Source organism: Pleuronectes platessa, chromosome 1, assembly GCF_947347685.1.
Source record: "Pleuronectes platessa chromosome 1, fPlePla1.1, whole genome shotgun sequence".
Lineage (NCBI taxonomy): Eukaryota > Metazoa > Chordata > Actinopteri > Pleuronectiformes > Pleuronectidae > Pleuronectes > Pleuronectes platessa.
The window spans coordinates 6,591,340-6,604,259 of NC_070626.1; the positions used below are offsets into that span (position 1 = coordinate 6,591,340).

Here is a 12,920-nt window from a genome sequence, read left to right on the forward strand (position 1 = left end):
GAGACTAATTAAATGTCAGCAGGATGTAACATTACATTTTTTTTTGATTGCTTGTTGTTTACTCACTAGTCTGCATTTGGCTGGATGTAAAAAAGTCAGCACTGACCATGTATAAGATATATACAACCAAATTGTAATAAGTGAAGTCGAATGAGGAGAAGTGGGAGAGCTGAAACTGTTCGCATCGCCAGGGGGAAAACAGGCAATTTGGTGTGGGTGATTCTGTGTGTGGATGTTTGTTTGGTTAGATTTGCTGCAGTGAAACTAAACATGGATAACGTAAGAACAGTGGCGGGTATAGCGCTTGGTAAAAAGGGAATTCAAGTCACAGCAGGAGGAAGGGGGAGTCAGACTCACTGACCTACGTGTAATGCACAAAGCAGCTGTCAGAATAACTGAAAAAACACTCAAGTCAATGCACTGAATTCGATTTCTATCACCAATATTGACACTGAGATTTAATTTGTATTATTTTCTTCTAGTAAGGCTCTGCACACTTATATAATGCACCCACATTGCTGATTTAACTTTTTCTTTTTTTAATGAGATTGATCTTCCCGACTTGTGCCTGATGATATTGGATGAAACCTTCACCATTTCTATTACCTACGCCAAGGATCTTATGTTTTTGCTACTGTAGGTGTGTTAAGCAACAACTTCAGAGCCAATTTTATTGAATTGATGGAAGGGTGGGGTATGGGTCAAGAAGTAATACATTTAAGTTTGATGGGTAGATTTGGAAGAAGGTGCGGATGCAGGATCTGTTTTTTCACAGGATAATTCTCTCTCTTCTAAAATGTAGGGTTGGTTGGTCATTCTGAAACTATTTTTTATCTTGTTTGTTAAAATCCTCTTAATGTCCCAATAACCATCTATAAATAAAGCCATCTTAAAAAATAACACAGGTGTCCGTGTCCCTTGTAAAACACTAATAATAAAGACCAATCATTTCATTCAGACCAAACATAATGACTAGATAGTGCGCATGATAGGAATCTTCAGCCACGGAGACGCACACCGGCTTCAAGCAGTTGTCAGTCAGTGCACGTTCATGTGTTCTGGGGTCATAGCTTTGAAGAGGGCCGCTGGGCGGGGGTGGGATGTATTGGTTGCATTTTTTTCAAAGTGCCCGCTCTTGTTAGGAATCTTCTTTTACAGAATAACCAATCCCAGCTTTAAAGACATTGCTAATGAGTGTTAAAGCCTAATCAAAATTGTGGCTTTTGCAAAGTAAAAATTACACTCATTCAATTTGAAAATGATAAATATTTCAGGACCAGTCTGGACATGACAATATTTAAAGGACATGAGCACAACAGGTAGATGATATGTTGCACACAGACTTCAATTGGACAAATGGAAACCACTGTATCCTACAATGGCACCCAACAGTTACCTCAACACCTGGCATCTACAACAAAGGACCCACAAATTGTCCATACCATAGACTCTTCTCATGGCATACATTTTGAAATGTCAAACAGATTTTGGTTTTCAAAAAGTGATTAATGTCAGTCCCCGCATCAAACGTGCATCAATTTAAATAAATGATTGTGATTGGCAAGACCTGGATTAGGATTGATGGAAATCTGTCTATATGTAATGGGCTTGCTGAATTGTCTGGTTGTGAAATGTGTCTATTTAGGTCGACTCCCTGTACACTACCTACAATGACGTCAAGTTAGCGTCTAGTCTCTCTAATCTCCTGCAGAGAAGTCTAACCTTATCTTGAAACCCCAGTGCTCACGGAACTCATCTGAACTTTTAAAAGTTCCTGTTAAAAAGTGTTGAATAAAATGGTTCTAAAATGGTTCTAAAATCAATAAGACCAAACAAAGGATGGTATTGTGTCAATTTTAGAAGCTCAGTGTGATGCAGCTAATCCTCATTCGACATCCTAGTATCATCATTAAAAACATTGTAGAATCATCCATCAAAGTTCGGCACAGCTCCCACATCAATGCAAGGTTGCAGTGTGTCATTCATTTTGCTGAGAGAGAAGTTGGCTACTTTATCACATCAAAGACCTGTATCCACAAGGATATTCACTGTTTAACTTCCTACCTCTCAAATGATACTTCCTGTGTTTGGTGCTTCATCTTGCAGTGTATTGTACAGTATAGACACTAAAAAAATGTACAAAGATGCACACACATACACAATTCTAGACTTGCCAAGTGCTAAGAAACTCCACAATAAACACAGCCTAGCCCACAGCTGTTTCCTGACTGACTGGAGGCTATGTACTATACCAGTCTTAGTAATTTTATTAATTTAACTTTTGCTAAATACCATAGAGTTTCTGCAGGATTCAACAAGAACCCTTTAAGACAATACTGAAAGAAATTCAAGACCTAATTTAAGTGCAACAAATACCAAGAGTTCAGAGGCTCTGGAGCACCCTGAAATATGGCAGACTGATTCAAAAGGTTCCTTTAAATCAAAGCTTAAAACGCACTTCTATCGTACCGCATTCCCTGATTTGACCTGATTCTAGTTTTTATTATTTTATTGGGAGGTCATGCTTATATTTCTGGACAGACAGGACAAATTGATCTATTGATCAGTCAGCGTGTTTACATTGGTTATTTCAGTGAAACGTTTCTGCCCCGCACTGAAGACGTGGGAGTAATGAATTTTTACATGCTTGTTCTGATCGAGTCAAGAGTGAATTAATTACATTGATTAAAATCATGGTTATTTTGCTATAAGTGGGGTCCTGAATACACTACGGTCGAAGGGGTGTTTGTAGGGCTTGACGGCCACTATCCCTACATCACATGGAGAAATGGGACAACACTACCCCTTCACAGCCACACACAAAATGAAGGGGTAAGGGCAAGTGGTAGGGCTAAGGGATGAATTGGGTCAGGGGCAAAGACTACCTAGTATTTAAGAACTAGACTATAATATTCAAAAATAAGACTTTATTTTTCATTTTAGATGATTGGATCTATCTGCAGAAACCTTGCATGTATTGTAACCATTTGCTCCTGCTATGAACTGTTATGAATTGTTTCTGTTCCCAACATGTTCCCAAATATATCTAAGAACCGGATGTTGCTGCAAAGAATATTCATTCTTTCTTACACACATTTTAAGTGTTTAAGTAAATTATGTGTGTACTGGTGTGCATTTACAAGGGCATGTGATGATTTATGAGTGCGTCCGTGTGTGTTTGTGTGTGATTCTGAAAGCAGAGGAGCTTGAGTGGCCCATCCCTTCCCAAAAGACTAAACAACAACTGTTTGCCAACTGTGCAGAAATGAGCTATGCTCCTTTTCTTACTAATGAGCAGTGCAGAGTGACAGATTAAACTGTGTAAAGGCCCACCCTAGAGTGGAACTATTTTTGCTTTCCTCAAATGTCACTAGGTACTAACGCTGTACTAATATTTTGACTTCAAAAGAGCATGTCTTGCTTTTTACTCAAACGCTCTTACAATAAAGAATAAAAGAAACATAAACTATTAACTGCGAGAGAAAAAAGACGTGTGCCATAAATATATGGAACTATTTCTGAGTGTGGAGAGCAGATATTGATGCTACAGCTGCTTCTAGTCAGACATCATCTGTGACTGAAACGGCACAGATGACGTCTTCCATTTCTTTCGAATTAGTTAACATTCAGTCATCTTCGTTACACAGACAGAATAAGGTTAAGAAGGAAGGAAAGGAATAGGTTCTACTCTGGCATTTCTGACACCTTTATCAGACAATAGATGATGGAAAGGGACACATTACATGAGGAGAGAGCTAGGAGGATATGTGCAATAAAAATGTCAGTGCGGCTTTGAACCCAGGATGTTGTTTTGTACCCAACATTTGTAGGACTGAAACTGTAAAATCATCAAAATGAAATAATAAACACTGCCCTGAGGAATCATTGATTTAGAACTATTTTCATTTTCTGTACTAAGAAAATCTGGCATGGAATCAATCCTGGTTTCCAATAAAAGTCAATGATGGGAACAAATATTAGAAACGCCAGGAACCACACATACACAGCAATCAAATACTAGAATTCCTGTGAAGTTTCTGTGTACATATGGGGTTAGGGCTAGGTGTCAGAGCTGACGACCGTGTCGGGCTGCTGTAAACGATATCAGGTGATCTACACAGTCCTAATATATCACATTCACAGGGACGTGCAGTCACTGTGACCTCGACCTTTGAATTCCAGGCACCAACATCTAATCTGTTCATCATGGAGGCTAAGTAAACGTTAATACCAAATTTGAAAACTTTTCCTCAAGATGATCTTATATCACGATCGAGAAAAACAAAAAACATACTTTAAAGGCCACCATGACCTTGAACTATGACCACCAAAGTCTAATCAGTTCTTCCTTGAGTCCAAATTAATATTCACACCAAATTTGAAGGAATTACCGAAGACTTTCTTGAGATATCGCGTTCATGAGAATGGGACAGGCGGATGGACAACCCGAAAAATAAAATAAAATACAGACAATTTAGTAAACAGAAACAAGACCCCGTCCTAATCAACAGCTTAAAATGACCACTTTCACTTTGTAGGCAATTACTGCTTCTTCTATAGAATCTGGAGAAAAGTCAGAGGCAGTATTTAAAATGGCCCTTTGGGAGAAGGTGCATTTACTAGAGAAGTTTTGTGCTGACTGAGACTTAATTGAGGCTAAAATAGAAGAAACATGCTCAGGCAAGATCTCCTCTTCTGAACCACCAACTGAGAAGCTCCAGGCTAAAAACAAAAATCTAATAATATGACAGATAATAGTCCTCTGCTTTCAAGGACTTAGAAAGAGCTGCCCATATTCAGTGATTATAATTGGTGTAGGAGGGGCTATCATTGTGAAGAAAAAAAACACTTAATCATTAACTATTTAAATTCCAGTTGTTTGTGGTATATGTAAAGAACTGCTGGAACCGCTTGCTGCTGTTGGCCATTTCAATACACTGTTATAGGAATGAGAAAAGGAAGGCGGAACAGAGCATACTGAGCAAATCAGTCACTTACCCATCACTTTAACGAAGTAGGCGTCAGCTTCAAAATTGTTCTTTAAAGCGTGGATGATCAAGTCATTTTTGCCCGTTGTCTGGCTCAGAACCAGCATGTCTAATATACCCTGCAAATGAAGACAGGCATATAGATAAGGGACAATGAGAGCATTGCGTGTGTGTGTGTATATGTGTGTGTGTGTGTCTTCTGATGTACATTTTTATCCCTCTAACACCCTGGATGACTGATCCAGCATTATCTTATCATCTCTATTCTTCCTATTTTCTCTTCTCCTCACCACATCCCTCTCTCTCCCAATCCAAAACCTCTGTCTCCAGGGTGAGAGAGAGATGAAAAGAGAGAGAGTTGAATTCAAGAGACAGACCACATAAGCAGTAATAATTAATTCTGATAAGACAAGCACATACATAGATTGCCATAAAGCTACTGCACGATGTGCATTGGAATCTGGGAGCAGAGCCTGGAAAACACAAAAGGAGGGTTTTGACAACTGCATGTATGCAAATGAGTTAATATGTGCACGAAGTGTATGCACGTCTCCTTTTCTATGTACTGTACCTCTGCTAGACTGTATCATTAAGCTTCTTTAAAGTTGCTACGTGGTGCATTTTAAAAACAAAACACATCGTTGTCGTTAGCTTGGAATCGAGGAAGAAATACATGAAGATAGAATCTAAGTATATAATGAAAGCTTGTACGGGTATGAGAAAACAGCAGCAGCAGAGCAGACAAAGAAGATAAATGAGTGCTTTGTCTCGTGAAAACAATTGCTGGCAAAGATGGAGCAAAGTCGGCTTACACACAATCTGCTGTGCACGCTCTTAACTGCATTACTGATCACAAACAAGCACCAAACTGAACATGACACTGTCCAGTCTTCAGTCCAAATCTGAGCATGAAAGGAAATAATTATAAACTTTAAATAATTTTTGTTATGTCAGTTGAGAAAAAAACTTCACACATAATCCACTTTTCTGCATTAGAGGAATCAAGTCTTGTTGTATGCTCTGTGGGGTTTAATCAGCCATTTGGCATCAACGTATAACGCTGTCGACAAAAAGAGATGCAAGTTGAGCTGCATATCTTTATATCTAACGGTCTGACACCACTGTCTAAGGAGAGACTGAGAAAGACAACACATAAAGGAGACGTGGAAGGAGAAAGAATGAGAGAGAGAATGGTGTGATCATGAATAGGGCGTTCACATTTTCTAAAAAACAAGTTTAAATGAATAGATTTGAATATTCCTCCCCCCTCGTGCACGCAGTTACATGAGGCTGAACGCTCTGAAGCTGCTCAGCTCGTCAGTGGTGCTTCCGTCGCTGCTGCTAACAAGTGAGTGAGTTTCATGGTACAACGATGACAAACAGCCTTAGACATTTACTTTTTGTCTTTCCGTCTACGGTGAACAAACCAAAATACATCCACATGCTGCTTCTCAGATGCTGTTGTCTTGTGATTGGCTGTTCAGGACATCTTCAGGAAGCAAACTACATCTGACGGTGTGACGACTATTGTATATTTTGACATTACAGGTTAAATATGAAATTTCCCCCCCATTTTCAAATGATTGTTTGCATTGTGAATAAAATGTGACAGCCCATGTACATTATGACCACAGCAAACCCCAGATTATACGGAGTCATCAGAAATTACTCACGTCCTCGTAGATGTCAAAGAATGTTGCCATTATGGCATTTTGGATGGCTCCCAAATCTGATTGGTCCCAGTGGATGTGAAACATTCTTCCCACACTTTGGCAGCTGACGTTGTTACAGGGCACGTTCTCCAACAGGAAGGCCTGCTGAACACTGGGAGAGGGAGAGAGAGAGAGAGAGAACATGCAGGTTATCATTTGCTTCTGCTAACAACAGGGCTCAGTGCTTGCTCAATTGCAGCATGTTTATATCATCAGCAGATCAGACTGACAGTTTCTCTGCAGAATCATGCCCAGTGACACTTGATAAAGTATAAACTGGAAACTCCCTCTCTCACGCTTCATTCCATTTCTGAAGCTGATCCTGGTCCCTGCAGAATAAACTCCAGCGTCCAACTGCTCCAAGTGCACACTCTGTCTTAGAAAGACATTTATTACTTTAGTCTGATATAGCCATATGGTTTTAGATCACAATGACGTGTCTCTGAACTTTAAATGTTGACCTTGTGGAATTTACTTTGGCTTTTGAATCTAAACGGCATTTGTTAGATTTTACAGCAAACAGCATGGAGCCAGAAAGTGAGCATTTGTCCTGATAATCAACGTGGGAACCACTTAGTATATCCATACCTCCACCCACCCTGTAAAGCACTACAGCTCCAGTGTCACCTCTCAGTGATAAAAGAGATGTCAGGCGGATTTACTCAAGTGTCAAACTGTAACCGCAACACATGCACTAAAATATGCACATATAAATTGACTTCCATTTATGTTTTTTTTCTTTATATCTGTACTCAAGGGCATGGTCTTTTTAATTTCGAGAGCAGGACTTGCTAATTTCACGTCCAGAATTTGTTATGCTCTCCCTGAAGACCCTGCACTCAAACGTTACATGTGTGCACACATAAAACATCTGTGCTGGGGCAAGTGCTGCCAGTCAAAATTCCCCATAAATTTTTTTTACAAAATCTGAGCGCAAAATCAATGTTCTGTTCTTAAAGACCATGCCCTTGTATAAAGATAGGTGGAAAACATATACATTTGTAGTTGTTCAGTTTGCTGTGACCACACCCTGTATCTGGCATCTTTTTTCACAACACATGGTGACTAGTGTATTCATGATAAAATAATACCCAAGCAGTATTTTTTATCAAGCGTTGTGCCTGTACTTTGTGTGCTCAGTCTTTGTCACATTCCCCCTTTAAATCTGTGGGAAGATTGAATCCCCCTCTTTTTTTTCTCTATGTGTCTTTCTAGCCCTGTGTACCTGTTCCTAGATCTAATGAAACTAAATCGGACTAAAGAGCCGGACTAAAAATAGAATAACCGTGAAAGCCCTCCCTCTCTCAGGATTTTTAATTACCCCTCCCCCCTTACTCTGTCTTGGGAGTGGAGGTGAAGGCCCACCTCAAGCTATGAGCCTGATGGGACTCCTGTAATCCAGGATGCCTTAAGAAGTTGAAAGACTGTGTGAGGCGGTGATGGAAAAACATTAAATCTGCCTTCGCAGTAAAACCTGTCACTAGGATAGATAGGGGTGAAAGATAAGGGATAAAAAAATAAATGTGCTCCTTGATAAAAAGCTGGATTGATTGATTACTGTCACTAATATAATATACTGTCATATACTTCCTGAAACTAGGAAAAATGGACATTTGTTGAGCAGTGAGTTAGAGACGGAGATAGATACATGTCCCTATACGACGAGACGGAACAAGCTCATCTCATTATCATGTCTCCTACAAAAGGGAATACAGAGAAAAACAGAAGCTTTCAGCAGAAAAGCAGCAAATATGGAGATGCCAATTATGACACACACACACACACACACACACCCACAGTGCACAGTATGAAGCAGATATCAGGGTGATAAATGCTGATGTTACATAACAGCTGGCAATAAAGCAATACAAGTGGTCAAATAGGTGCTTGAAAGTGCTCTATAAGCCTCTCCACTGCTCTCAGTCTGGCTTTAGGAAAATGGTTGCTAAGTGGACAAACAATAACAGAGTGCAGTTATTTTATTTTATCATATTCATTCTTCTATCATGAAGTATCTAATGGCTGTTTTGATTACAGTTTTTCGTTTTCATGTTCATTTTGGTGGCACTGGATGGTCTGACAAAAAGACCCTCAGTTCATCAACCTGTGTGGGTGAGCACCGGGCTTTTCTCAATATCTTTGTATCATGCATGGTGTGTTGCACGGAGAAGGCAAATTTTGATGAAACATTTCAAATTTAAACCTAAAATGTTACCCAAACAGTGTACTCTAGTTTTAAAAAGGAAAACAACTTGCTTTGATAAAACCAAATTAAAATAATTATTTACAGTAAGACGACAGTATTGGAACGCCCTGACTAAAACTGCTGTATCCTCTTCTTCTCACGAACATTTTTGCAATCTTTTTAACGTCACAGTTGCCTGGGCATTAATCCAATTAATGTTGGATTCAGGCTGCATGGTAAAAAGCAATACATTTGTGTTGAATGGACTGTATTAATATTGCACTTTTCAATGTTATCAACCACTGAAAGCGGTTTTGAGTTCCTTTAACCCATTCTCACACACACACACACACTTTCATACAGGATTTCTGCACACTGCACCTTTTCTCCCATCACCCAGCATTCATACACTGTCAGCAAAGCCATTAGGGGCAATTTGGGGTTCAGTATCTTGCACAAGGACACTTCGGAATTCAGACTTGAGGTACAAATGGGGATCAAAGGGTTTGTGGACAACACGCTCTACCTCCTGAGCCACATCCGCCCTTGGATCATATTAGTCACAACGTCACTGTTTTTTTCACAGAATATGAATCATTATCACTGCATCCAACTAAGGGAAACAAATTCACTTTTAAATTTCAAATATTGTCTTAAATTTCCCCCTGACAGAATCAACTGCTGACCTTGATATATGAGGAGTAAGTGCAATAATATGGTTATTGTGTGAGGTGAAATACTAAAATTACTGGGTGAGGCCTCTACTTAGCTTCCAATAATTAGAACATCGGTATTTAAATAGGCAAAGTGCAGCAAAGTTCAGAAATGTAATTCATTTTTAAAGTGGACACATAATGCTTCAGGCGCACAGATTGAAATGGTCTCAGTTGAGATGACACTTTTCTCTGCAGACGTGCTTGTGTTTCAGGATGTCTGCATCGTTGTGCGTGGAGCCCCCCTTCCTACTCAAACGGCATAGCTTAACAGCGAATGTGGCCGGTTGTCACTGAGGACCTGCAGTACCTCCAACTCTTTCTCAGTAATGCGCTGTGTGCGCGTGTCTGTGCGCAAAAAGAGATTTAACATTTAAAGTTTCAGGCTGAACTTTAGACGGCATTTGATTGTTATTCACCAATGTGTGTGTCCTTTCTGCGATTTTTGAACTTCAAAACAATATCTCCCCAGCACATGGGGGGGGGGGGGGGGGGGGGGGGAGATGAACTCAGGATTATGATTTCGAATACACTCTCACACACATACATACATCTAATCAACATTTCTTCCTTTCGTTTTGAACACAGCTAAATTAAAGCATCATTACCATTTAGAACAAAACATTTAGCAAATGTCACATATCCAGCCAAACACCAAAAAAACTGATTCAGCGCTGCTCAGTCAAGTTCAAACGCCCCCATTTCGAAAACAGATCAGATGGATGACAGAAACAGCTTCATCAGCCTTCTCATTGTTTGTCCTCATACTGACCATTAATAACTCTCTTCAGAATCTGTTTCAAATCAAAGTTTAATCCTCCTGATTACAGGTCTGATTCAGCTGTCCTGATGATCACAGGGGGCTGATCACAACAGATCATCCTTTAATGTGACGGACTTACAGACATATCAAACATGTTTGATATTTTCGATTCGAGATCTAATGCTGTCTAATGAAAAGAGCAGCAATTGGTTGGGTGAACAGAACAAGAGTCAGTGACTAGATGTTGTGTTCTTGTGTTGAGAACCGAAAAAAATGTCTGCCTACTATGTAAATAAGACCTTTGTTTGGTGAACGGTATAGAATGGGGATAAACTTGAGAAATTGACAACAGTATGAGTGCATGTTTAATGTATCCAGCAAGACCTAAACATTTGACATTACTCAAAAAAGTTTAACCAAACTATGATGGCAGTCCACCTCCATGTTTGTTTATATTCTGAAGTCACATTTGATCGCGTGAGTTGCTGTGAGTTCCCAAGTCTCTGAAATCACCAATCACAAATCTTTTGTTTAAACGGCAGGTGTGTGTTCCTGCTTCTTGACTGGATCGTCTAGTGTGTGCATCCAATTACATCTGTTGTTGTGTCTGTGGCCTCCCAATCTGCAGCAGGCATTAATGTCAATACAACCAATAATCATTGAGAGATTGTATTTAAAACATTGATAGTGGCCCTAAAGGACACATCATAGGATCAAGTCATTAGGATCCATCCTCAGGGCACCATGGATTTATATACTAAACTTCACCGAGAGGTCAACGAAACAACTTATGGACATTGCCATCCTTAGAGCCACAGCACTAAGAATCATAATGCCGATTGACAGATAATCTCACTTCTTACTAAACTTTGATTTATAAAGTGCAAGAAATGACTAAATCTGAGCTAAAGCTAAAACAAAGCCTTTACAGCATTTATAGTCGATCACTAATATCTCTGTATGCCTGGGGCCCTCCATTATTGTATGAACCTGGTATCAGCGCTGATGTGTGTGTGTGCGTGTGTGCGTGTGTGTGCCTGGGGGAGACTTCCAGTGCTGCTGGCTCTATCCGCCTCCCTTCTAATTGGCCTCCAGAGGGGCATGAGGATGGCAGGAGGCTGACCAGCTGATCACACAGATGACCCTCCTCTCCCTCACCTAAAGTGCTTCGAAAGGCCACGTGTCCACCTTGACTGTTCACTCTCCATCCATCTCGCTCAAGCTGAGCTATATTAACCAGGCCACCTCCTTCTTGATATCCTTCTATTCCTTACTACAATTGTACTTCCCCCCCCTCCATTCATCCATCCATATGCCTTTCTCCCAGACTTAATCCCCCCCCCACCAATAAAACACTAAAGACTTTGTTAAAATGCTCACGAGTTGCACTTTTTTCCCAAAGCGTTGTGTAGGAGCATTTGATAATGCCCGTTACAGTTTTGATGATGGAAGCAGCACAGCGGTACACTCCTCTCTACTTTCCTTGACATTTTTTACCTTCCATCCTTGATTAAAAGCTCTCTGCTATCCTCCTCCACCTTCCTAACCATCTGATAATGAGACTATCTTTCAAGTTAGTGTAGTGTGAACGAAAGCACGTCCCTTTCCACCGTCAGCATTCATCTGAGGGGTAAGCAGAGTTGAACTGGCCTGCAGATTTGCCATAAGACTATCAAGCCAGTCATGACTATCATAATACAAATGTTTTAATAATAATAATATGTATACTATTAATACAATTTGAATAAACAGGCAAACAGCACCTTGCCGACTGTGCAGTAGTGGGGAGGGGCAGTGAGCCTTAACAGTCAGTCTGTGGACTGAGTTGAACATGTCTTCTTCTATGAACTCGGATAACCAAGAGGAGAAGGTGTTTTCACTCCCTGTGATGATAAGCAAGCAAAATAGGATGACCGAGACACTTTTAATAAACAGCAGACTAGCATCTCTCCTGGGATGTTCACGACAACTGATTTTCCAGGTTGGGATTCTGCATCTAACTTGTCGAAGTTAAATTGGAATTAACTAAACATTTTCGACACTGTTTTAAAAACACCCACAAACAAATGCTGCAGTTGGAATGACTCGGGTCACCCAACTACTGACAGATTGACAGAGAGTGAGAGAGAGGCTGACAGTGAGAGAAAGAGACGTGGACCAAAGGTGAGCAAAGACAAGCAGTGGGCAGGTCCACATAGATGAAGTGACAGTCAGACAGCGATATGTTGTCAAGGCCCTGAGGCGCTGTGGTTTCTCACTCTGCGAGCCACTGTGGTGATGAACACAGGCAATGACACACAATCAAAGTCAAAGTACATCCTTTGGTTGTGTCATTCCTCCACACGGTCTGCTGGCCGTCACTCACTGTTTCATCCTCAATGTCTCTCCCTGGCTGCGACTCCGTCCCACATACGGGTTTGCTACCAAGTAACCCTTCTTTTAGTCATTCCTCATTAGATTTTTCGTTCACAGCATTATACAACAGCAATTTACAAATGAGTTTGTTTTAAATGTTATACGCGACTTTCATTAGAAAAGTAAATCTTGTGCAAAAAGTGC

The 12,920-nt window shown here is 40.2% G+C and overlaps 1 protein-coding gene across 1 annotated transcript in view; it reads right to left on the bottom strand.

The window, feature by feature from the left end:
* Positions 1-12,920, bottom strand: part of itfg1 (integrin alpha FG-GAP repeat containing 1) — a 147,397-nt gene that overhangs the window by 51,492 nt on the left and 82,985 nt on the right. Inside the window, exons 11-12 of the mRNA XM_053419527.1 lie at positions 6,662-6,812; positions 4,999-5,107 (exon numbers count right to left, since the gene is read on the bottom strand). Of these exons, the coding sequence (XP_053275502.1) occupies positions 4,999-5,107; positions 6,662-6,812 (260 nt within the window). The remainder of the gene's footprint in view (positions 1-4,998; positions 5,108-6,661; positions 6,813-12,920) is intronic.